At 37.4% G+C, this 27963-nt stretch overlaps 1 protein-coding gene across 1 annotated transcript in view; it reads right to left on the reverse strand.

Moving 5' to 3' along the window:
* ghrhrl (growth hormone releasing hormone receptor, like) overlaps window positions 1-27396 on the reverse strand; it is a 52275-nt gene extending 24879 nt beyond the window's left edge. Inside the window, exons 1-3 of the mRNA XM_036592130.1 lie at window positions 27334-27396; window positions 6710-6815; window positions 5182-5289 (exon numbers count right to left, since the gene is read on the reverse strand). Coding sequence (XP_036448023.1) covers window positions 5182-5289; window positions 6710-6815; window positions 27334-27375 — 256 coding nt within the window. The 5' untranslated portion in view covers window positions 27376-27396. The remainder of the gene's footprint in view (window positions 1-5181; window positions 5290-6709; window positions 6816-27333) is intronic.
* Between the last annotated feature and the right edge of the window lie 567 nt (window positions 27397-27963).

A 27963-nucleotide genomic window follows, 5' to 3' on the forward strand; every position in this document is an offset into this window, starting at 1 on the left:
TAGGTTTGGAATTCACTCTGTTCAAAATTGATTTGCCAAATGTCTAGAGGCTTTTATTGCCCCTGGGCCTCTTTTAAGCAGGCATTTTATATTAAAATCCTATTAGAACTCTTTGCATGAGTTTTGAAATCAAACTCCGTACATTTTGATACGTTAATTGGTACGTTTTTACGACCTCAACAAATGAAAAATAAAACTACTTCTACTGCACATCTACGGAAACAAACTCAAATATGACATGCATTAATGTCTTCATACTTTTTTAAAAAGAGAATGGTTTAAAATCAAATATTGATATTTGCTTTGATACAGTATATGCATGACATGTAGCTTGGTAGCCATCTTCTCAATGTTCCACTAACTGCTCACTCTTTTTCATACATCAAAACCAAACAAACAAGCTGCTGGTGGTTTTAGAATAATGGACTGGCCAACCCAGAGTCCAGACTTCAATATCACTGAATGTGATTGAGAATACTTGGATCATGAGAAGCAGAAAATGCAACCGACTTCTAAGACTGACGTTTGGAGGTGTGGTAAAATATCCCTGAAGATTTCTTTGAGAAACCGAAAGCAAGTCTAATGAAAAGAATGGAAGCTGTAATAAAGATGTACAATAAAATAAAATAAATAAAATGGTGAACATGATAAATACTGAAAAATGTTATATTTAATTGTTGAGGCATCTGTGTAAGTTTAATGTTTCTGCAATTTGATTCCACTTTTTTCCTGACACTGAAAAGATGAGTAACTTGTACTTAATGGACATTTTGACTGAAGAAATGAATGAAAGGTGGTTTTAGATTTTTGGACAGTACCATATCTGCTGATGCCAATACATGAACATGCACAGTCTTATACATGATGACTCTTTTCAACTTTTTAAGCATCACCTTAGAATGTAATACCTCTAAGAGCAATAAATAACAGAAAAATCAGACATTTCATGACCTTAAAATTTTTTTATTTAATATAAAGATTTTTAAGTCTTTTTAAAAGAACAGTCAGTTCCACATATGACAGTCATTTCTCCATATTATGACCACAGGATACCACTTTATTACATTGTCATGCAATTAAAATAACTCAAAATTGGGCAAAAAGCACTGTAGGCGGATGTTTTCTACAATAGGTAGATCTGTGAGTAAAGATCAGAAAAACATGATTTGAAGATCCCCTCAGCATGGCTATTCCCATGTGGACATGGCAAGTGAGAGATGTTTTAATGTTTGTGGAAATGGAACTGGGCCATGCTAATTTTCATAAGAGCAAGCCATTTTCCCTAAAGAATAATGTTTCTGCAGTGGGGAAACAAAGGGGCAAATGAGCTGAGAGCAGATAAAGAGAAGCCAATAAGCAGCGGTAATCAGCTGCCATTCCCTTCATTTACCTGAATGATCTTATTGAAAGCAGAATCTTTTCTTTTGGTGCTTTAATCTCCAATTGAATCAACATATACAACACTATGATTGTTTTGAACTGAAAAATGCTCGCTGAGCATCTGGGACCACTTCATCTCCTCATCACTGAGTAATTGTGTGATGCAACGAGAAGATGAGAGGCTACTGATTGCAGGTGCATTTGTTTATTGATTAATAGTTTCTCAGCGAGGGATAATGATATAAAAATAAAAGTTCATGAATGGTTCTTTTGGACTTATGGCTATACCAAAAATCTTTAATTAGTATGAACCCTTGACATTATTTAGAGGTTCTTAAACTTTAAAAGCTTCTTCACTTTTTCACTCATTTACAAACATCATTCTTCGAATAACTGTTCAATGAAAGGTTTATTAGGGAACCAAAAATGGTTCGTCCATAGCAGAGGTCTTCAACTCTGGATTCATTGGAGACCGGACATCATTCTACACCTGTGAAATCAGCTACCTGTCAGAAACAAAGCAGCAGACAATCTGAATTTTTTTAAGTCTCTACTTCAAACTTAGCTTTTTAAGGATGCACAATGTTGCTGTTGAAACAAAGCCTTGAATTGCATGTTTGTTTTTTTTTCCCAGAATCTGAAAATGCCTTCTGCTTTTCACAAAGTGTGAGAAGAGAAATACAAACAATCCAAAATTACATGTATATCTTGTTCCAATGAGTTGTTTCATTTAAAGTTAACCTCTTAAAATCCTAGGCTTATTACATACTAAGGCTTATTGTTCAGAACTAAAGGGACTTCAAACTGGCTGAGCTATTCTTAGGTTATAGAAATGTGTAATGAAACTTTGGGCGTTCCGGCAGGCCCTGGCCATTTAAGTAGTTAATTGACTGTGATAAGAAGGTCAAAAAAGTATGCATTAATTTTTTTGGCATAAACATAAAACTGCCCAGGTATTTGTGGGGGTGGCTGCTGGCCTAGCAGTAGGTGACGTGAGCCTTCAACTGGAAGGTTGCAGGTTCAAATCCCACGACTGATAACCTCCACTGCCCTGGGCAGTGCTGCTCTACTGGTGACGCTGTGCTGCTCCCAGATTGGGCACAGTTAGGCAGCAAAATGACAAATTTCCCATGCAGGACCAATAAAGTACATATTTGCAAAAGATCTTGGTGTATTTACATTATCTCTGTACACTCACTGGTCACTTTATTAGGAACTTCTACCTTGCAGGTATTAAGTAGTGGACACATTATACAGAGAAAACTGACTGGCCACAGATGGACAGTCTGTAATTGTAGGCAACAGTGTAATAAAACTTTGGGCTCTCCGGTTGGCACTGGCTATTTGAGGAGTTAAGAAAGTTTTTCCTTCTCTTGTAAAGTTACCATCTTGGAAATACGAGGTTTTGTTGTGACAGCGACAGTACTGTTGTAAGATAGTTATTATTTCATATGGTATCCATCCATCATCTAAACCGCTCATCGTTCTGGGTCGCGGTGGGGTGCTGGAGCCTATCCCAGCTGTCATTGGGTGGAAGGCAGGATACACCTTGGTCCATCGCAGTCATATGGTATCACTTATAATAAATTATTGTACGAATTATCTGTGTCTGCATTTGTTTTTTATCTGTACACATTTGTCTTTATATTGTTTGCATTGTTTGACCTCTTGGAGAATAAGCTATATATAAATACAATTTATTATTATTGTTATTACTATTAATACTAATTTATTATCGTTTTGCACCAAACAATCTTTAATGTTTCAATTAAAGTTTGAATTAATGTTTGAATTAAAGTGAATGACACTAAAATGAGCAGGACAGAGTACTAATGGAGCTTTTGTGTTTTCTGACATTGAATGACACACTGTTATCTATAAAAATGAACAAAAATATATTGCACAGCAAATCACAGTAGTAGCAGCCATCTGTAGTGTATTTTGCACATACTTTTGTCCCTTTTTATAGATAACAGATAATGTACATACAGTGTCAGAAAAGCACACTAATTTGCGATTCTTTGACAATTCAACAACGGTTTCTGGTAATATGTTGACGTGGTTGGTGTGTATGAAACAACTACTTGTCAGCTACATTTGCCAGAAGCAAACTTCAGACAATACATCAGGGCAGATCAGCTACATTTGCCAATCAGCCACTGGTTTAAAGATGGCTGGTGGGAATGTGCTGGTTGGTTACATGTGTAGCTCCACTGGTGTACATGTAAAAGTAGCTATTTGCTGTTTGATTTTATGTGTGTGGCTTGAAGTGGCTTAGTAATTGGTTACAGGTGGGGCTAAATTAACTGGCTGGCTAAATTGTTGTTTGATAAAAGCTGCTTTGCGCAGTTGTTTTCCTGTCTTTTCTTGTCAATGCATGTAGGCTTAGGGAGGATTTACCTGGCCTTGGCTTGCTCATTAGGAGGTTGGACCTGGATTTCTTCAAAGCTGCTTTGGAACAATGTATACCTTACAAAGCGTTATTGAGTTACTGAACTGTACAAAGCACTACTGAATAGGCTAATTAGTCAAATGCACCGACACAGACATGCAGCTGTTGTCTTGATAAGAAAGACGACAAAAATCACAAAAGCTGAAAAAATGGGAGGGCTGCCCCATCTTCTCCTTTTATTCCACTGACAGCTGTACACTGTGTGTGAGTGTGTGTGTGTGTGTGTGTGTGTGTGAGTGAGTGAGTGAGCTGAGTGCTGTACACTAAGATCAGTCTCCATGTGTGTGTGAGTATGCCTAGCTTTGAAAGGAATGAATGCACATATTTCTGGTGGCCCTCAGTTTCATCCTCCTTTTTTCCCCAACATGTCCAGCCCTGTCACTGTTCAGGGAATAGTGAATGTGTCTGCAGGGGGACATGCCTTGGTTTGCTTTTTGTGTGTTTCTGATATTCAGGAGCATCCTCTGGGCACTTTAAACCTTTGAATCTTCTCCAGCAGACACCAAAGTCTCAAAGAGCCTTATTTTTATTTTCTGTTAGTTTTCTTACTTCCTGTGAAAATGAAAGAAACCCTGCAGTGTGGGGACATGACAGCATTGATTAGATGGTTGCGGGTGGTGCGCAGTTACTGATTAACTGGATGCAGGTGGTGTGTGAAAGGGTTTTATTCTTTGACAGTTCCTTTGAGAGCACAAAATACACAACAACCCAGAATGGGCAGATAATATTATTGATTACCTGGTTGTGGATGAAGTATAGTTGTTGATCTCTTTTTGGACTGTGTAGAATTTCCATGTCTTCAGTAGAAAAAAAAAACTATTTAAAAAACATTTAAGTATTTAGACCTTAGATTTTTACATTAGACCATAACATTTTAGTCATGTTATGATCGATTTAAACCCAAGGCATTAATTGAGATAGTAATAAGCTAAATGTATATAAAATCATCATTTATAGGGCATGTTCTATTGGGAGGTGGCTGTCCCAAACCCTAACCCCTAATTTTCAACTTGTGAAAATAATACATATTTTTCAAGGTATTTTTAAGAGCTTTTTGATGTCTTTGAAGGAGACATAGAGTCACAACACTTCACACACACAACAGTGTCCCAAACAGCCAACAGTGTCCTAGTTAATCTGACAACAGGGTAAAAATATATTGTTTCATTATTTTAGTAAAAAATATACGAGTCGATTTGCATTTAGCCAGAAGAATGGCCACTAGGGGCCTGCAAAAAGAGGCTATACTGTTGAATTGATGTTACACTGTTATGTGGTTTTGAATAATGCTTGATAATCTGCTTGTATGTAGCCTGTTTTTGCTGAATGTGGTAATGGAGTCGCTGTACCTGTGTTGTTGCTGAAGAGAGAGAAGACAGCAGGACAGGGGGAGTGCACAGTTTCTCCAACTGCTGCCATCGGCCAGCACACTACAGAGTCCCATACTGGGGGACAGCCTATGCACACAAACATACACACACACACACACATATAATTATATAACCATATGCACTGATAGAATGTGTAAGCAGGTAAACAGCAGCATGACGGATATTCAAAGCTGTTGCGCTGTAATGTTAGCATTCTGCTGTGGTCAGGGATTGGTGGCAGCTCTTCTGTCATTCCATTTTATGCACTCCACTCACACACATAAATAAAGTGAGTTTTACCGTGCCAAGTGAGCCTGCCAAAGACTGTGATTTTCCTGAACCACTGAAAGCTACTGCAAGAGAATGTTTCAAAATAATGACATCAAATGAATAATGTAACAAAAGTTAAGTCTGACAGATTATTCAGTGGAACCAGCACGTATTAATAATGAGCAAAATTGAATAGAGTTAATTTAATTTGGTTAATTGCTATAAGGAGATTATGGTAAGGGATTATCCACACACATCTTTGGATATGCATTCATTTTTTGGCCAATGTCAAACTGCCCAGCTATTTTCAAACCCAAAAACATGCTTGGTGTGTTGTTTACACCATTACATTAACTTACTTTATTATGTACATCTAACTTGTGGTTATTATTTAGGTGGTAGATCATTCTCAGTACTGCAGTAGTGGTATTGTGGTGGTCCTGATTTTTGGTGAATGAGGTAAAGGGGGCTAATATATTTTACATAGAATACAGATGGACTACAGTCTGTAATTGTAGCCAGCAGCAGGGAATACTGCGATTTAGGTAAATTTCTATACCACAGTAAGTAAATGAAGCGGGAAAGCGTGACTGTGTGGGTCACTGCAGGCACTCTTAAGAGGGGAGCAGGCTTGCTGTGGCACTGATCCAGAGGATAGCCAGGCTGTGGAGAAAGAGAGGCTACCTGCTATAGGGCCACTTATATTGGGCTGTGGAATGCAGATGGTACCCTTTGCTATGTTAGATACAAGCTAATGTGTCTTAAAATGCCCTTTAATCATTCCTATTAACAAAACATAGCCATTTATTTATTACCTTCTACTTAGTTTTTATTGCTCAAAATGTTACTAAGGGGTTAACTGATGAACAGTAAACATGCTAGGAACTCCAAAACAGTATAAATCAATACAATTAATATGTGCAAAAACTGCTGAACAAATATAAAGTAAAACATTTCATTTTTTAAAATACAAATTAAACTCCTCTTCAGTGATACTCCAGACTCTACACAGTTGCTGTTGCCAAACCAGGAGTTCCAAGACAAAATGAACAAAATGGTGGCGGCCTGGTTTCTTTGGCAAACAGACTAATTTCCTAAAGAAATGTTGTGAGGTCAGAAATTTATGACTGTGCTAACTAGCACTTTATTACTTTATAACTAGCTTTATACTTTATAACTTCCTAACTAGCACTTTATAACTCTTTATAACTAAAACTGAAGCTGAAAAGTGTTTTACCTGTGGCGCTGAGGTTTGCATGCTCAGCAATTTCTCTCTGACACCGCTGCTCCTCTCTCTCCAACTGAAATATATATTCACACTCTGGGTGCAAACTCGACCAAACCTACAGAGCGAGAGAGAGAGAGAGAGAGAGAGAGAGAGAGAGAGACATACCCACAAATGAAAAAAATATAAAGAACCTTAAACTCGTGGTCAAGTCTAGGTCACCATGTCTAATGCCAAGCACTGGCTAAAGGCTTTTAAAGCCCACCAGCTTTGGGCTGTAGAACAGTGGAACTGTGTTCTCTAGTGATGGAGTTCCATCCAATACCTTTGGAATTAGTTGGAGTGGTTTTTGTGATCCAGAACTAATCATCCAAGTGTGGATGAATGCAATCAAATCACCAAAGCAACATTCCAACATCTAATTTAAGGTCTTCCCAGAAGAGTAGAGACTGTTACTGCAGCAAAAGGGGGCAAACATCCTATTAATACCTTTGATTTCAGACGAAACGCTGAATCTTTATTGTGCATACATTTAAAAATCTCTAAATGGTGCTCAAAATAACCTATACAGCTTTCATTTAGCACTGCATACATTTAAACATATATTACACACTCTGAATTCTACACAGCTTTCAGCTGATGCTGCCTATCATTAAACGTCTTCATGCTGCATGCATTGAAACATATAATCTAAAAATAAATCTAAAAACTGAATTTAAAAAAGCCACCCAAATAAATTCAGTACAGCTTTCATTCGATGCTGCATATGAAGTCATTCAGTGAGAGGATGGACGGAAAATATGCCATGTGTATGCGTAGCACGTTCTCATCCACTGCTAAAGCAGTTGATTTGTGGTCCATTCAAAATATGCAGAAATCCCCTCAACCATTTATAAAGGAAAGTGTTAGGGACGAGAAAAAGGAGAGAGAGAGAAAGAAAGAGTGCTTTAATAGTCCACTACGTTGTGGAGAAGTGGACCAACTAGCTCCATTAATACAGCTGTCACAGGAAGGTGGGAAGCTATCTATTTTCATTGATGCTCATAAGCGAAAGCGTGCTGTAGAAAATTGGTGAGCTGAACAAACCACTGAAAGATCATTAGCTCGGAATACTCAGAAATCGACCCGCCTTCAGGTTCAGCTGGGTGACCATCTTGCTACAGTGGACATTAGGGAACTGGGCAGTGTGAATATAATGAGTTTTCAGCATGGGCCCAGCATATTTACGATCCTGGTGTTTCTTCTTGCCATTTTTACCAATACACCTGAACTTCATCATGGGCTGGCATATAAATGCCTTCTTTGTGAAATAATGAAGGGTCAACTAATGAGTTGTTATTTGTTAAGTTGTAGATACAGTACCAGTTCTATATTTGTCATGATCATGTTTCTTGCATTTTTACCCAATATCCTCCCAATACAGCCATTGCTAATTCCATGCGCTAGCTAGGTTCCTCCAGACACGTTATAACATGGTGTCTACTTACAAAAAAGTCCTTTCCCTCAATGAAATAAGCCAATCAGCTTGCTGTTTAAGTTGCAGGCAGGAAAAGTCTCCCTCTTTGTGGAAATATGTGCATGCACAATAGCCAGAACAAGCATTTTTTTGTTCACTACTCGAGCCAAGTGCCAGTAATTATGTATTTACGTTTTTTTGTCAGATTTTATCAGTGATCTCAAATATGTTGTTGAAATGTGACTTGTAGTTTTGATTTTATAGGCCTCTTCTTTACTCAAAGAGAGGGGAGCCTGGTATTGTATGACTGGGTATAACAAGGTTGCCAAGGTGGCCATTAAGAGGACAGATTTTCCATAAAGACTTAAGTTCTTCCAAGACATGTGAAGCAAAATTTGCAGCTAATGCAATATTTTTTGACAGCTCAGATTTGGGGTCCCGTGATGGAAAGTCTAACTGATGTGATCCATACATTAGTACGCAAAAGTGTGGGTGTCCCTGGTCAAATGACATATGATTTGTATAGAGAGCACACTTCTGGACATTTTAATACATAATTACTGTTTATTTTCCAAACAGTATTGGAAAATAAAACAGAAAATGTGGCCTGTGTAAACGTTATTGCACATATTACAGTTTATTTTTTACCAATATGTTACACAGCAAATTAAAAAATAAGCCAGCAAATAAATGTAAACTGTCCACTAAAATTGCAGAAAAATGACATTTAAATCTGATGCATTTATGTATTTTCTTTTAGATGTCATTTGACTGGGGGTATTCAAACTTTCGCTCAACTGCATACCAATAAATACTATTTTTACATATTTTTGTGGGATTTACCCCTGTAGTTTTTCACAAATATTACTAAGCAGGAGTTAACTTTATATCTGTATAAATATATATTTTTTTATTTTACATTATCTTGCTGCCTTTTTATTCATTTTTTTAATGACTATCTTACGTTCACTGTAAACAAATTTAAAGAGGAAAAGTCATTTATTAAGCTTACAAGAAGACACACTGCCTAATGTGGGTCTAATAACCTACCTTTTCTAAATTAATTAATTAAAATGTATTATTTCAGTAGTGACAAAAATTTCAGTAGGCAGGTTTGGTGGGTCCCGTAAGAAGTAAAACCAAATTAACTGTAGCTAGACACGATAGGCTTAAGTATACAGGCTCAAGTGTGCCTAATGTTTTAAACTGAGGCTGTGTACGAAACTAAAGGCAGCTGTCTCGACGCCTTGCTGCTTGTGCTGTCTCATAAGTCAGTGCCTTTGAAGGCACTTTTGTGAGGAAGGTATCTGCAACCAAACAACATTTGAGACGCACTTCAAAGGCAGCGATACGTCATGGCGTTGCCAAGATACCAAAAGCTCACTGCTAGCTGTGTTTAGCTGTGTTACTGTTACTTGTCAGCGTCTTTTACCCAGAACAATGTCTTTAAGAAGACTAGAATACTAAACTTTTTATAATCAAAATATTATATTTTACATAAATTAAACATGCAGAAAGAAGCTCTAATGCTTGAAACAGAATCAAAGTACTGGGTTTATTGGCTAGGCTACCTAAGAATTAGCTGAACATAAATACATAATAAAGACATAATAAAGAGCTGCTTGCTGTACCTGTTCTAAAATGACAAAACAAAATGAAGTACTTAAAGAACACAATAGTTGTTTAGCTGTGCAGACATATGGGATACGTAAGGCAGCAAAGGATACTTTTATTTTGCCTTAAAAACCTGTCAAACTGAGGAACCTCAGCAGGCAGTGTTTTATACAAACATTTTATCTGGACATGACTGGGTGCCTTCCTGCCTCAGAATACTTCTGAGGAGGCCGCATTTGTTACATTTCAGACACAGCCTGCGTTCTCTTTTCCTTTTATTTTTCCTGAAGCCAGCTGGAGAGAGCTGTGCCGGCAGAGGTTACACCCACTAGGCCTTCTTATCACAGTCACACTGTGGTTTTCTAAAATACTGCTGGATGGTGCGTGTGTGTGGGGGGTACGATAAGAAAATTCTTCTGAACTTTTGAAGAGTGGCACACCTGCTGTGTTTTTTCTAAGTTTAGTCTCGTGCTCTGGTGGAAGAGTGGGGGATGAATGGAGGGCAGTCAAGAGTTAGAAAACAGTCCACACACATATAGCAAAAGGCAGATATACACACCTACACACCTTCAAATGGACCCAGTCGGTGAGCAAGCTCAATGGTCCTTGTAACAGATATGATGTAAAAGACATAGCTCCATTCTGGAAAATCACTCCTTTTAACACACACATATGGCTCCTCTACTGCTCCAGCATTTTCCTCTCTGAACCTAAAAGGTGAGCACTTAGCATCAAAGACATCTGGAACATTCTCTCAGAGATGAGGGCCATTCTTCGAGGGAACAGTCATGCACTTGACAGCTGCAAGATCAAATGCCATCCATTGATTTCATGATGAGATGGAGAAAGAGCTTTCTCTAAATGATCTTATCCTGACCCAACCGAGAGAGATTAGATGAAACGTCACCAATGTCCTAATGTTTTTGCTCCAGGACATGAAACTACAGAAAAAAAACATGAATAAAACATCTCCAGTACAAGCTGGCTTGAACCAATCAAAACTGGACCTTGAGAAGGACGCACAAAAACAGAGCAGAAAAGCTTATACTGCCTTCAGTATCAAGATCGAGATCAAGAAGAACTTTAGTGTCATCTTAACACGGACTTGACTGATATCAAAATTTTGACACTGATGCTGACACCGATTTTAAAGAGCTATACACATATATACAAAGAACCTCAGTATAACTGCAGTACCACTTCAGGTGGAACGGAAAATTCAGATGAGAAGCTGGTGAATAAGAAGCTGACTTGAGCTTGATTTGTAGGCTATTTAAGAGCTTTGACAGTTTTGTTAGTTTTTGTAAAATTCCATACACCAAAATATTCTGAAATCTAAAAAATGCAGGTTATATGGATCCAGTCCACCAATCGCAACCTGCAGGGTTGCAGCTACACTAACGGTGACGACACAAGCTCTATCAGAGCACAGTCAGAGTTACAGCTTGCCTACCAACATGATGACGTGGTCTTCTTAATGACTTAATCGAATACTATATTTGGGCCTCCTATCCCAGATATATTGACAGCCACCCAAATATATTTTTTATTCTATTTTAACAACTTCTGATTGGCATGTTGTCCCATTTGAACAACTTCCAAAATGTTATGTGTGAACAAGGTCACATTTTAGTGCAGCATGCTTAGTTAAAAAAAAATAATAATAAAATTAAAGACAATACCCCCTATAACTATATATGCCTTATGTGAATACCAAAATCCCAATGAAGTAAAATGAATACTGAAATGGGTTTGGTATCCATACATGCTAGCTCCACTCTGGGACCATGTCCTGACCCCCAAGTTCAGAACCCCTGTACTAGAACACCAATCACTTGATTAGTGATAACCATATAATCAATAGTGAGAAAAAAAAAATTAAAATATTAAAATATTAAACATTCTTATATTCTTCTATTAGTCTCTATTAGTCTGTTAATTATAATAGTAGGTTATAAATATACAAGTTTTACTGGTGTTTATTCAACAGTATCACTAAATGTTCATGCTTGATACTGGCCAATATTATTATTTTATCAAATTATAAAGTTTTTGCCTCTTAGTTCCAAGCATAAACAAGTGTACAGTGAAACAAACAACTTTCCTCTAGAGCTTCAGTGCACATACAAAACAGGCTCAGTGTTTACGTAGGTTCAGATGTAGACCACAGATAATGCAAATAAACAAGATCGTACAATACTGTGACATACAGCAAGTACACAACAGTGCCACACTAGGCTAAAAGCACAAAAATACGCAGGACAAAACAGTAAATACAAAATATATAAATCATTGCTGTCATAAAGAAACCTCATATCTAAACGATAACTTTGGAAGAGGACAGAAACCTTCTTTACTTCTGTTATCTTTAAAACTTAACATTAATGTAACAAGAATTTGATTCATTTTGGACAACTTCTACTTTGTAAAAAATATTTTTTAACAAGCAAGTAACCCGCCTGCTTTAAAACCTGTACTGAATTTCAGAGACATAAACAGAATGCAAGACTTAACTTACTATTAGAGATAGAGTCAAACTTTTAAGGCAATCATATTACCTTTTTCAAGTTAAAACAACAAATCTTTTTTTACAGCATGTTAGTCTGTAGGGGGCAGCACAGTGGCGCAGTGGGTAGCGCTGTTGCCTCACAGTGAGAATGGCCTGGGTTCGATTCCCGGCTGGGCGACCAGGGTCGTTTCTGTGTGGAGTTTGCCTGTTCTCCCCGTGTCTGCGTGGGTTTTCTCCGGTTTCCTCCCACAGTCCAAAAACATGCAGTTAAGCTAATTGGACACGCTAAATTGCCCCTAGGTGTGTGTGTCTGCCCTGCGATGGACTGGCGACCTGTCCAGGGTGTATCCTGCCTTCCGCCCAATGACAGCTGGGATAGGCTCCAGCACCCCACCGTGACCCAGAAGGATAAGCGGTTTAGATGATGTATGTATGTATATGTTAATCCGTAGGGTTAGTAGGGTAGTGGGCTTTTTCAAATGGTGTTAAAACAAGAAAAAAGGAGTAACAAGGGTTTGATATGATAATAGCAATGTCAGTAATGCAAAGAACTAGGACGTGAGTAGATTAACTGTGCAAATTATATGTAAATTGTAACAGCACATAGAATAGTACAGGTGATAGGTGGTCCACTACAGGCTGCAGCATAATAACAGATTATACCAGCAATCTAATAAACAGTGTTTGATAGGTGACTTTGGTGTATTAAAGTGGCCTGTGTGGAGAGGGCGTGTTTAAGTGGGGGTGTGGGTGGAGTAGATCACCAAGCCTGATAACAACATGTGCTTCTTTTTCCAATAACACTTTCTTTATCATCTCAGAGCTGCAGTTCGGACAGCACTGATCTGATTTCCGCAGAATGTCAGACAGCACCTACGGCAGGTACTGCTGTAATTACTCACGAACCCAAGGGAAGTATTTCAAAGCTCATGCATCTCCTGTCAGAATCAGGAAAAAACAATTGTAGTGTGTCATTTCCGAAAGTTGAAAGGGTGTCGATCATGCTGTGAATTCACTGGTATAATGTATAACCGTAAAAGGCCAGTGGGTACAGTCGCAGAAAGCATTTAGTTTATGTGAAATGACAACCCTCCCTCCCCATGTAATTGTGTGTGCATTCATATGCTTTCCAGTAAGTGTCCAAGTGTGTCCCATGCAAATGCAAAAGTACAGTGCGCAAGAACACACTAAAGCACACCAAAGGAGCTAAGTATATATCAGTTAAAAGTGTTGGTGACGACAGAGATGAAAATGTCAGGGAAGAACACTGTGAAAACGTCCTGTCCAACAAAGAAACATTATACACTGCTGTGCAAATGTCTTAGGCACTTTCAGCAGGCAAATTCAATTTAAAAAGCCATGTAACTGGACAGCAAGTATCTATCTGCTCAGAAAACATTAAGGCTAGAATAAAGACTATTGCAAAAAGTACTGATTTTATGTGTGGCAATATTTTTGTTTAACCATTTCCAAACCTTTCCTTGAGAAAGACCAGTTTTATATCTAGTAATCATCCAGTTCCTAGTTTTGCTCAGTGAACCCTTCATTAAAATAAATCAGGTGTGCTTTTGATGGAATTGAACAAATCTATGCAATGGTTCTGGGTGTGGGGCAAGTTACAGAGAAATCTGGAACCAAACCTGTGCTCTTCTAGTCACCTCAAGAGATACAAACTAGTTTTTTGAAAGCAATAAATTCTTGTTCTTTTTTACTGTATTGATTTTTTGTTTGCACGTGGTGTTTTTCTCAGAAAAAGCACACTTACTTACTTCCAGAGAAGTGTTTTTAAGTTATTGCTTATATGCCTAAGATTTTTCACAGTACTGTATATCTACGGTCTTAACAAGCACTGATGCACTTTTGCTAATTTTGTAAATACATTACCGAACTTACGGGGCGAAAAGTTCTTACAACGGAGAATATCGGCCAATACACTTTTAGTGGTGGCAAGGTTACATGTTAATAATGCATTAACAAGATAAGTTTTTAAAGTCACTAATGCACTTTCCTAGTTTGACCCTTTGAACTGACCGTAGTTCCAGCTTGAAGCCCAGCAGCTTCCTGTTGACTCCATGATTGTACCTCTGTATTTGTATTATTCAAATACAGCTTTTAATCAGCAAGTTCCTTTGATTGCCCTCTTTGATATAATCAAAGTTATTTCTGACAGTTATTTTGTCCACTTACATTGCTATAACAAAATGCACTGCTTTTGAAATGTAAAAAAAAAAAAATCAAATGTAAAAAGATTGGGGACAAATTTGGGCAAATAACACAAAGGCAACTAATTGTGATTAATTACATAAAATGTGATTAATCATAATTCATTTTTTAATCATTTGATATACCTAATAAATTTATATCTTAGATTTTAATTTTAATCTTGAAAATGTGATTTGCTGCGAGAAAAAAACAAGACGCTATTTGTCAGAGAATTGTCAGCTATGTTTTCGCCGATACCAATAACACCACTGGTCACTAACGTTAGCCGATAGTAGCCGGTAATTGTTACATTTGTCTGGACCTATTTTTAATTCTATTGCATTGATTGTGAAAATAAATTAATATCAAGGATACAAAACTTGATTTATACAATGAAGAGCTAGTGAAAGTTCAGCAGTCTATGGATGCTTTATCATGTAACTGAAATTGCACAGGCAGCTCATGAATGCTGTACGTCAAGTCATTGGAATTTGGACCTCTGAGCTTTGAATCATGTTGAAGTTTTATGTAAATAAAACAGATTCTCCCAGTTCCAAACCAGAACACATCATGATTCATAATCATTTAGAAGAATGCTGAGCCTTTTCTTGTGTATTCTGCATTTAGTCTGTCAGTCAAAAATAATTGCCTGCTTAATAGAGAGAGATTTTTCTCTCACTGAGGCTTGGAGCCTGCCAGATTTTGGAACAGAAGATTTTGGTAGTAGAAGTTGCCAACGGAGGCCAGGTCAAGCAGATGGAACTCAGCCTCGGTGCTTTGGATAAAACCACAGCATTCTGACAACAGGTTATCTGGATGAGTGTGAATAGCAGGAGTACACACACTCACGATTCATTCTGAAAAACTGCTTTGAACAAGTGACAACTGATTCTCATCTTTCTTATCATCACTGTCATATCAAAACCTCTGCTTGTTTTTTTTTTACAAACTGAAACCAGCTGGATGCTTAATGAAGAATTCAAATAAAATATTCTTTATCTTGTAGATGATATATGTTCATATTTTCAGGGAAAGTGAAACAATGTTTTTTTAAAAAAAAGCCGCAACATAAAGTTTGAGTTTTACATTATGTTTACGTCACGTGTTCTTCTGTGAGTTGATTGGCTGGTTGCAAAGCAGAAATCCGATTACTGTCTGGCTCACGTAGACCTGCAGTTTCCCCATTATCTGATTATTCAAGTGCATGTAAACGCGTTGATCAGCTTACTGACAAAATCTGATTTTCTGCAGTTATTGGATTATTAAGTGCATGCGCATGCACTCAGTGACGTTATAAGAGACAAAAGTCCATCTTAAAAGAATGTAAAATGACAAGTAATTGTTATCCACACAGTCAATGGAGATCCACTCTCCACTTAAATTACCCAGATTCTGTTAAATTGAGTTATTGCTCATAATTGATTTTGCTCGCTAAAAAGTGAAAAAGATTAGCGACTCTTACAGAACATCCTGATCAATGTGCGCGTGATTCATTTTTTTGTATGTGAATAGCGCAGCAGATGCACTATCCTTCCTACGCAGCAGGTATGAAAGGAAAAGGAAGAACAAGTAAAAGGTGTTTTGCGCTGCTGAAAAACGAGGTCAACTTCATCTCCTGTTACAAACCTGCTGCACTTTCTTTCTAAGCTGCAGGGATGAGAAACCCTCTGTGATAACACACTGGCAGAGAGCTGGTGTAATTACCCAAGGGTTTTTACTGTACTTTTTATAAACCCAGATTATGGGAAGCATGAAATGGAGATGGATTTCAGTTTAGATGGACAGATTTGTTGGTGTGGTGTGTGTGCGTTAGTGTGTTTTAATGCCAGAGCTGGAAATCTGAAACACGTCTGCTGCCAAGAGCTAAGGTAGCATACACATCAAAAGTTTGGACACACCTACACATAGATTTTTACTTTACTTCTTAATATGGAATTACTAGAGTAAGAAATACTGGCCTTCTACAAACATTTGTATGTACAAGTGTTTTTAATCAGGTATGAGTCTGTAGTGAGTGAAGTTTTTACAGTCTGGCATTAATACTTATAAAGTGATTGTAATCCAGTATGAATGTGTGTAGTTGTGAATGAATGTTTATGTGCAGTTTTTACAGTCTGACAGTAATAATTGTGGAGTGATTTGAATACAGTATGAATCTGCAGTGTGTGTATTTTATACAGTCTGACAGTAATAATTGTGGAGTGATTTGAATACAGTATGAATCTGCAGTGTCTGTAGTATTCACAGTCTGATAGTAATAATTGTGGAATGATTTATATACAAAACAAAACCTGCTAATACACACAGCTGTGCATGGTGTTGTTACTGTTACTGAGTGTGGTGTCCATCTCGTAACATTGACTCATGTCTATTCTAACTGTGGAAATTTGGGGATCCAATATAAATATGCCAGTCAAATCCCACAAGTGAAATCATAGGATCTTCACAGGTAAAATGAATCCTGCTCCAACAGTGTTTTAGAAACAAATTTCAAGCATTTAGGTCAGGTCTTTACATAATTTCTTAAGAAAATATAAAACATCCATTTAGTCAGGTGTGTCCCAACTTCTGTCTGTTATACCTCTCAGAGGAGCAACTGGTCACTCTTAAGTGCAGGTTTGTGACATGATAGCCCACTGCATGGTCCAGCTGATATCAGATGCCTCCTTCTAGAGAGGGAACCCTAGTTCAAATATGAGTCAGATCACTTCAAGTCAACCCACATTCACCAGAATGAAAATGAAACACCTTGGATACGCATCTTCACCAGTACTAATTAACACGTCAAATACACTGTGCAGGTTTGATCCAATCAGATTCCTCTAACATTTGGTTCCACACACCCAGTCACAAGAAAGATGCAACCTCTCTCAGGACTTCAGCTTCATATTCGCCAGAATGTATTTGCTGCACTATTTAAGGTGAACTGGAAAATTTGATCAAGAAGCTGGTGAATAAGAAGCCAACTGCAGCTTCATACTAACGTTAGCATATCTGTTAGCTCGTTAAGTTTGGCAGCAAAGCCTCTCTTGGATTGAAATGGAGCCTCTAGCAGCGCTTCATCTGACAAATACTCAGAATTTACTTTCTTTTCAGTGTCTCTCAAGTGTCAAATACCAAAAAGGATGCTCCATATAGCAGCTTTATTGGACTGTACAGCCATACATGTTTGAACCACCAGAGCCAGAATCCAGTTCAGAGCCAGAGGACACTGACCTACCCAAGAACTCTGCAACAGAATGGAATAGGTGTTACTGACTAGCATAATCTAGCCAAATAAGGTTAGGCTATTACTAAGTAACACAGAACAAAACATGTTTTGCGATTGAGCGAGAGAACCACTGCATAATGTTATAGTGTTAGGAGGGGGGTCATGTTAAGTATGGTTCCGGTGAGCCATTGAGCCATGATTTTAGGACCGCCCAAAAAATCTTCACTGTCTCCACAATTCAGTATTACACAGTTCACAGTCTTTACACGTTTTCAGCAATTATTTTCTAACACGTATAACCTGTTTAGAAACCAACGTCTGAATTTCCTTCACACAGCCTTCAGGCATTTCAATAGGCAGACAGAAACATTTAATTGTAGGACAAAGGACAAAGGGCCACATAACTAGTTTTAATTCTGAGCGGATTACTGTCTTGGTTTTAAATGCACAGTTCTTTTGTTATTTGTCATGAACGTCCTTAACACTAGACTTGGAGTTGGAACATCGGTTGGATGGCAGACGATAAACAGTGAATTAGATGACGTTAGATGCTAATGTAATTAAACTGAAACAGAAGAGAAAAGTAACAAGAGCACAGACAGAAAAAAGAAAGTCATACTGGTTCATCTAGGAGTCATACTGAAAATAAGCAGCATTTAGCTAGGCCTTCTGCTGTTGGCAGAGAGAACTTTTGCATTATCGTAGCAGCCACTCTTATTTTCTTATTTCAGTAAAACTCATTTAGTCTGCTGGAGTGCACGCATCTGTTCCATCAACAAAGTGATAAAACCTTATGAAACAAATACGACGCTTGCTTGCCCTTGCTTGTGGTTCCACAATGGTGGCAGGATGTAATGCAATTTTTTTGCATGGATCTAATCAAGTGGGGTCTAAACCACATCTTTCTGACAGCATTTTAATGCCAATCTATTACCTCTTGAGGCGGTTATGATTAAAGGGCCCATGTCCTGCATTTTTTTGTCTATTTGTTTTCCATGAAGTCAATTTAAAATGTTTGTGTAGTTTTATGTAGCACATTGGTGTGATGCAATGCGAAACAAAGTCTCACTGTCTGACTGAACGATCATATTTTCCACATATAGCACTTACAATATGTGTTTGGGGGTTCTATCTGTAACTCAATTATTAGTCAGCTGCTTGTTAATGTACCACTAAGTTAATAATATAATTTAGTACCAAGATTTCTGTAAAGGTAAAAGCCATTTTAAGCAAAATGAAAGTGATATATTTTGAGCTGAGTTTTTGGGTGACTCATAATTGGTTTTCTCAAAAATGGCATCATCTGCCTAAAAAAACCTTTTCAAACACTGAACTACACAACAGTCTCACAGGGCACACATGCACTCATCGCAACTGAATTCTTCCATCATTTTCATTTGACTCGTTGATTAGAGCAGTCGACCCACTTAGCTGGCGATTTCTGCAAATTGGGTTTAGAAGTGTTCGAGGGGAAAATGGCAAACGAGTGACGGCCTTTGGCACTAATGCACTTCAACCTCTCAAACAAACAATGCAGGACTGCATTAACATCTTGGTGCAGTTTTTATAAAATCATATAGTAATCAAAACAGGACTTTACAAACCCTTTTCACTGGCTAGGAGGCCCATAAAATGGAGACAGCGTGCTAAACCCAGTAAAGCTGGGTACTTAATTATTGCAATGTTGTTCATGTGCAGGAATGATTAATGCTCTGTTTTTAAGTCAAAATAAATAGCAAGATCAAAATCTTTAGTAAGATTTAATAACAAAACTACACCTCATACAGTAATGAACATGAAAATGCACCGTAGCCACTGTTAAAGCTGCCATTTCACTCGCCAAAGGAGCTTTACATCAGTAGCTACAGACCTTAAGTTGTGACTTAAAAATACTCTAACTTGCTTCAGTGTAAAAGGATGTTTTGCCGATGTAGGTCTTACTGTTTTACATGCAAATATGTGTTTTTTTGACACTTACTGTCAGGGGTGTCCTGGTGATCTACTACCCTGCAGAATTTAGCTCCAATTCTAACCTAACACCCTCTCCAGGGTGGTAGATCTCCAGAAACTTATCAACTCTACTGATTTCTATAACACAAATACAGACATTTTATTTACTATCCAAAACCACCAATGAGCCTACACATGTTTCCTGAGTTTTATATGTGATACTGACAGTGGGAAAACAACGGTAAATCTGAAAAAAAGTTGTCTTTGGATACTATTTTGCATGTAATGAATAGATTTTAAAAATTGCTTTTTAGGCTGTAACTTTATCTCAAAACTATTGGAAAACAGTGTCTCTATCACTGGGAAATGTATTCATAACAATTTTATGTAATAGCTTTCTGTGATATAGATTTTGCAGGCATTAACCTCTTTAGGTGTGCGGTCACTATCAACACCACTGTGAACAATTCTGACTTCATAGGTTTCTCTAGAACTGAGCATTTCACATCAGACCCATCTAAATGACTTTGTTTACATCTTAAACATTTAATTATGCAGAAATTCCCCTTTAATAGCCTATTTTCTCCTCTTTTTACTATATTAAAAACACACTCTAATTTTACATATATTAGAATTGCTATGAAATGTACTGTCTGGAATGGGAACTTTTTAAAAAAGATTTCAGAAACAAGATATCATTGATAAACATGATAAAAATGTCTATTAAATGATTAAATGAAATGACTAAATTGAGTACTACTTGGCAAACATACCAGCATTTCAGTAGAGGACCCAGGTCTTACATTATAGGCTTGATTCTAACCTCCATAATGAACTTAATGGTGCAGAAAGACCGAGTTATGAGAAAACTTGGGAACCTAAAATGTCTGAAACTTTTTTGTCTGAAACTATTTCATCACAGTTCTTTGCTATTTCATGCATCGAACATTGCCTCATAATTGTATCCTCAAAGCATAATGCTTTGGCTTAACGGTTGGTTCTTTGACCCATTTCTACGAAACGTGCCACTGTCTGAGACCATTTTTCATTATTCTGTAAAACGTTTTTGAGCATGCACCAGGGTGTTTTTTGCATCTCTTTCTCATCAGCCGGAGATTGAAAGGCTCCTGTCCAGTGAGAACAGGCTGCCGAAATGCATCAAAATGCTCAAACACGGAAGATGAAAAGACGGAGCTGTCTGAAAATGTGAAGCAGCCCCACAAAAGATATTATTCCCCCCCTCTCACCTCTCTAATCACAGCACTCAGCTCTAATGGGGGGAGAATTGAAAGACGGGATAGAGGGGGGCAAAATGAGAGCGAGAGAAAGAGAGGGAGAACGAGCAAACCAGTGATACAGAGAGAAAAAAAGAGAGCAGAGAAATTGGACAAAGTAAGTCACGTTCACGTTTTTCGGCGTACCTAGAAACGCATCTGCGCAATATGCAGCCACCTGGTCCACTCACACCTGCAGCTTAGGAGATATCCAACTTCATTTTACATGATGGGATAGAGCTCCATTAACTGACCCCTATCCTGAAAGAGGGTCACTGTGGGTTCATTTCACAGATGGTGCGTAAAGTCCTTATTTCTCATTCTTTATATCATCGTACAGTTTCTGCATGGTTGCCAAAGTAATAAGCTTGTATGGCTAACCCTAATAAGACAATCACAAATGGATGTTCAGGGACTGAAAATTTCCAGACAGTTTCTAAGGCCTGTACATTCAGTGAGCATTAGACATGACAAAATGGGGAACAATTTACAGGAAAAAATCATAATGATGATGTGCTAGTTCAATGCTGGTTACCCTTAACACAAGTAAAAGAACATTTACACGTCAAACATTTTGTTAATTTATTTGACAACAACTACAATGTAGATTAAAATATTATAATCTGGACATCAAAAGACCTTTTTAGATGCCTTATTCACCTTTTAATGGTAATCATTTTGCTAACAATAAAAAGCTTTTAAATGACAACTAATGTACTGTAATTATCTATTTATAGTCTATATATCTATATATTTCTTGCTTATCTATAGTCATTTTCTAGTTATCTGTCTCAAGATTTGATCACCGCTCTTCAAACATGAGGCATTATAAGAGGTTATAATAAGACAATTCTTAGTGCTATATAACTAAATCATTATAGAATCATCTACAGCTCTGTTCGTGATTCTGTAATTTGTTCTATGTAGAGAAATACAGCTTTAGGATTAAACATGCACAACACAACACATGACCACTAATTCAAGGATATGGAAAGAAACCGGTTGGAAAAAATTGACTATTTTATAACACCTGAAATAAGGAGTAAACAAATGTCAACAATGGAGGATGTGTAGGAGTAAGGAGGCCAATCATACACACATCCTTTGAACATTTCTCTTTCTGAGAAAATCTATATGATGTGATTAAAGACATTCTGGGCTATTCAGTTCCCAAAGAATGCAAAGGTGTGTACACTGGAAATATAAATAACTATGTTACGAATTATGACAAATATTTAACAATGCTATTTCTGATAGCCAGCAAAAAAAGCAACGGCATGAAACTGGTATGAGATTGAACCTCCTTCTATAGAACAGTGGGCAGAAATTGTAAGTCAAATTTATACAGAAAAAAATTCTGATAATCTTTTTTTTTTTTTTGATGTTGTGACATTCTCTTATATGTATATTTCGAAAATGTCTGCATAAACAATTAAGTGTCAAAAAAGTAAGAATTTACACTTAACTTTGTACTAGAAATTATTTAGTTTTATTTGTCAGTGATCTAATAACACTATTATTGTCACTACACTGTAATTTAACCAGTGTTATCCTATCAGCTTTTATTCTGCACCTTGGGTGATGATGAGCCAGTCAATTTCAGACAGAACTTCATTGGACTTTCACTTATTTTCCTTTGACTTTACCCTTCCTTATGCAAGTGGATTATCTCATATCTAATTTCCTTGGAAATATCTCCTGAAAAATTATTAACTTGTTCTTATAGGCTGTTTTGACAGGAAAATTCTTAATAATTTACAGCTTCCTACAGGCTACGTTCTTTTTAAACCTTTTGTTACATCTTGTTATTTGGACTAACTGCACTTCATAAGGTAACAGGCATGGATGATTAGGCCCTAAAAGCTTTTGTGATGTACCACCTGCATTTTATTATGCTGACAGCTCGGCACATTAAAATTCCAAACAGTTCTTTGTATAGGTCACTAGTTTAAACTGGATAATATGACATACGATGTAATTGAGGACAGATGTATCTGGTTTATGTGTGTGAGCTGTAGACGGAGGCAATCATTCTAAGTTCCACAGTGTCATCATGAGGTAGATTACATTGTCAGGCTAAATCATTTTGCTGTTAAGAAGACAGAAAGTAACAGATGAGCCAAGGAAAGGCATGATCACTACCCCAGGGATGGTTATATATTCTGAAACCAGGCCAGAACATTACCCTCTCTCAAGCATACTTAGAATGCAATACATTTCTTTGCATTTGATTACACGCATAGGCTGGAAAATTCTTCTCTAATCGATACAGGCTTTACTGTTACTTTGTTCAGATACACAGATACAAATCTGCACTTCTGTGCTTATATGCTCATTAGTATCGATTAAACACTCAGAAAGCTAAACATAATTAATAATTTGTGATTTACACAAATCACTGGATTTGAAATAAAATCATGTACAATGTTGTAGCCTGAACATTTAAAGCCGCTAAAAATAACTGGCCAGCTGGATCTTAGCTAGCTGTGAGTCACTTTATCATTAGTTCATGCTACCAAAGTTAACAAAACAGCTATCAGCTGTAGAATTTCAGATGAGCAGTCGTAGTTGACCAGGTTAAAAAAAACAATGTTCAATACTGTAAAAAAGCAATGCGAACAGTGCCATCATCACCCACACCTAGACATCTAGGCTTATTGCTGTAAAAGGTAGGACTTTGGTTAATTGGCTTTTACCCGCTGTGGTATCCTGTCAGTTGTTACAGTAACTAACATTAGCTAGTTAAATGTGAGGTATGCAACCATGTGTTATGTTTAATCTTCAAAAAAATGTTTTTTCCCCTCTGATTAATGTAATGGGTGGTAATTTTTTTAATGACTTGGCTATAATGAAGTTGACTACTTGGCATTCATTATTCTCACTATAGCAACGATTCTGGGCCTTAATGTCTGCTACCTGCCCCCTCAACCTGTAACCAGCCCCCTCTGAAATGAAATTCTGGCTATGCCACTACTCTCAAAACAAGGGCCAAATGAGTATCAATGTGAGTAAAGCAGGCCATCTTGACCCTGAAAAAAAGAAAGGAAAAAAAACTAAATGCACTGGACACACAACCTTAAACCCTCAAAACCCTCAAACACTCCAGTAGTAAATGAACAGACCCAGAAAGTAGTGCAGGATGGAAGAAAAAAGGTGTCAAAAACAGAGTGGAAATGACCAACATGACCTTATAAGCAGATGCAAACCACATGCGCTTTTCAAGAACAGAAATGCCAGGCTGCTAAAAAGTACCTGTAAAAGTCTGTAGAGTTCTGAAAAAAGCCTTATGGAGAGATGAAGTGAGATGAATCTGCACCAGAACGATGGAATGATGAAAATGTGGAGAAATAGAGCAACTATCACCACCTCATCTGTGAAAAACTGTGGCACATGCATCTGTTTCTGCCAGTGGAACTAAATCACTTGTCTTTATTGATAACGTGACAGCCAGCAGGAGCAGCAGGATGAATTGTGAAGGGAACAGTAGGAATCGTCCAGATCCAATCAAATGCCTCAAAACTCAGCGGACAACTTTCAGTATAAGAACCATCCCAAAGACACAGCTAAAGGAAGAGGTTTTGAGGGCCAAAATGTGAAATGTGCTTGACTAGCCAAGTCAATCACCCAGACTGAACCCCAACATTTCACTTACTGAAGAGAGGACTGAAGGTAATAAGGCTCCTGAAAAAGACAGGAACTGAAAATAGCTTCATTACAGGCCTGGCAGAGTATCACCAGGGAAGATACTCATCATCTGAGCTCTGAGATCAGAAAGTTCAGGCAGTCAACAATCACAAAAGATCTGTCAAGCACAAAACATGACATTTTTATCTGATAATGTTAATTTGCCCCATTCCTTTTTGTCCCCTGAAACTGTGTAGATGGGCTGTCATTTTTACATGGTTCATCCAATATGAAAGTAAATTAAAGCTGTCATTCCGCACTTTAACTTCATAGTCATTGTGTCAATTTCAGAGAAAAAAGAACAAAAACTGTGTCAATTACGTACAGACTACATTAGACAGACAGACAGATAGTCAGACAGAGTCAGTGGCATACAGTGACTACCAGCATTGCAGCTGGGGAACTCACACTGGGGCCTGTAGAACAGAGGGACCTGTGGATACTGGGCCCCTGGACATCTTTCTGTTGTTATTTATGCTATTTTACACACATAATTGTACATATTTATGATAACTTGAAAGGCCAATATCTTACATATCTCTTGGATTTAGTATTTTTTTCCTGGCTGAAATCCACTTATGATGTTTGTGTGGTTTTATGAACCCAAAACATGACCATTTCCCAACCTCTGTATACTTTAGAATTAAACAGGCTGTTCTTGTTACTTTGCCTTTAAGACTGATAAATGAGCTCTGAAGCACAAAAGGCAGTGGTTTGAGTAGCAAAGCATGGCCTTGAGCACATATGTGTAAGAATCCTCCCTAAAATGACGGCCTTATGAGCCAGGGCCACCACACGCTCCATGGTCATTGTTCATCACACCTTATTGACCAGACCAACTAATGCATTCCAATGACGGCATTAATTCAAAATAAAGCTTTCATGCTGTTATTTATCATTATCTTAATGGAAAGTGAAATCAACACAGAGAAGATGGAGGTGAAAATACAGTAACCGTGTGGCAGCTCAGTCAGGCAAAAAAAAGATGCTGGCATGCTTGAGTTAAAACAATTAGTTTAGCAACCCTTTGCCCACTTCAAATGAATGCATGCAGTGGATTTTAATTAGCAGGCTAGACCACAAATTGGCTTGTCCCAGTTGGGTAGGCTTGGATTTCCCAGACAGTTGTGATAACACACTATATTAAAAATCACTGCAATAATAACTATCTTTAGTGTGTGGTAATTAGACATTTTAATTAGTCTTAAATTGACTTATTTTGCTTTTCTAATGTGCACAGATTAGCTGATAAACACAATGTCATCAAAATTCTATGTACAGTACTGTGCAAAAGTCTTTAGAGAGAATGATACAGAAAGCTATTTATCTAGGTTGTGAGCATTTATTTGTTCAAAAACACTAATATCTGAATGAATTCAAATAATAAACAAACAATTTGTTGTAATTGTATGTGTGGGAAATTTTTTATAAATTAAACATATTTAATTTATCATTTATTTGCATCTATTCTAATGTTGTATAGAGGTTGTACTGCCAAAAATGCACTTACTGGTGAAGTTATAAACAATTTTCTTAGCTGTCTAAGACTTTTGCACAGTACTATACACTGATTGGCCACTTCATTACCCCTTTTTTCTTCAACGTTCAGGACCCCCACAGGACCACCACAGAGCAGGTATTATTTGGGTGGTGGATCATTCTGAGCTATACAGTGACTCTGATGTAGTGGTGGTGTGTGTTGTGCTGGTATGAGTGGATCAGACACAGCAGTGCTGCTGGAGTTTTTAAACACCTCAGTGTCACTGATGGACTGAGAATAGACCACCAACCAAAAATATCCATCCAACAGCGTCCTGTGACCACTGATGAAGGACTAGAGGATGACCAACACAATCAACAACAGAGGAGCTGCTGTCTCTGACTTTACATCGACAAGGTGGACCAACAAGGTAGGAGAGTCTAATAGAGTGGACAGTGAGTGGACACAGTGTTAAGACTCCAGCAGCACTGCTGTGTCTGATCCACTCGTACCAGCACAAAACACAATAACATGTCACCACCACGTCAGTGTCACTGCAGAGCTGAGAATGATCCACCACACAAATAAAATCCGCCCAGGTTAAAAAGGGGCTATCAAAATATGCAGAGAAACAGACGGACTACAGTCCATAACTGAACAACTACAAAGTGCACCTATATGATTAGTGGAGCTGATAAAATGGACAAAGAGCGTATATACAAGGAGGCGCACTAAATGAAGTTGGTGCATATACACAGAGGTGTGTACCACACTCCAGTAAGTAATGTTATTGTACTTCAGTGGAATAATAATTTTAAAACTAATAATGACTCCAGTAGAAGAAAAAAAACAGTACAACGTGAATTATCTGCATAAAAACTGAAGTTTGTTAGGCTCTTTTTGGAATGCTTTTTTTTTTTGGTCTAAAATAAAATGATAAAAGTAAGAGAGGTCTGAGCAAAGCAAAGCAGTATTTATACTGAACACATGAGGAAGGATATGTGGAATGGAAGTAGATTTATTTCCCCACTAGCATACTTATTAGTAAAAGACAATGATAAAATGATAAAGATGCTCAGAAAGTACAAAAACATCAAGATTATATTTAAGTCTCTGTAACTGAGTAAATTAAACTAGTTACTCTCTAACTGTGTTTATGTTTATAACTTGCAAAAAAGGAAGAAAAGCAAGTAAGACAAGGAAAAAAGGCAGAGGAAGGATTACAGAGATAGACCTGTTTCAGTGTCAGTACTCACTGTGGTGAAAGATGTTAGTATCCACACGCTGATGGATCTCATGCTGCTGCCTGTCTCAACCACTGCTCTGCTGATGCAGTCCGCCACGCACTCAGAGAGGAACAAGCCCTGCCCCGTGTGCTACTATTGGCCAGTAGTGTCTCCACCCCCCCCTGCACAAAGCATAGGGTTGTATATTCAACATGATGTTCTTTGTTTTTCTTTTTCTTTTTTAAACTATACATATCACCCGCCATGTCAAATAACAGCAATAAACTGTGCATGGGGGAAAAAAGGTTATTTTCTGTTAATGAATGTATTGAAAAAAATACTTATTATAATTATGAGGCTCATTAGAAAACCCAAGTTCTTGTGGGTAAAGTTTAAAAAATACCATTAAATAAATTTTTTAAATAATAAATTATAGTGCTTGAAGCAATTTATACAACTTTTATTTTTCTATTTATTCATTTATTTTCCAAACTGTTTGAGATATCTATTTAATTTCTACTGACTTATTCATTTTCCATAAGAGCTTTAAGCTAGCTCTTGACTGATTGATTAATTATTTGTTCAAGCTGTTTATTTGTCTACAGTAGCCACAAAACAGTATTCACTAATACTTTTACTAATAGTAGCAGGGGTGTCCAA

Source organism: Colossoma macropomum, unplaced genomic scaffold, assembly GCF_904425465.1.
Source record: "Colossoma macropomum unplaced genomic scaffold, Colossoma_macropomum, whole genome shotgun sequence".
NCBI classification, from domain to species: domain Eukaryota; kingdom Metazoa; phylum Chordata; class Actinopteri; order Characiformes; family Serrasalmidae; genus Colossoma; species Colossoma macropomum.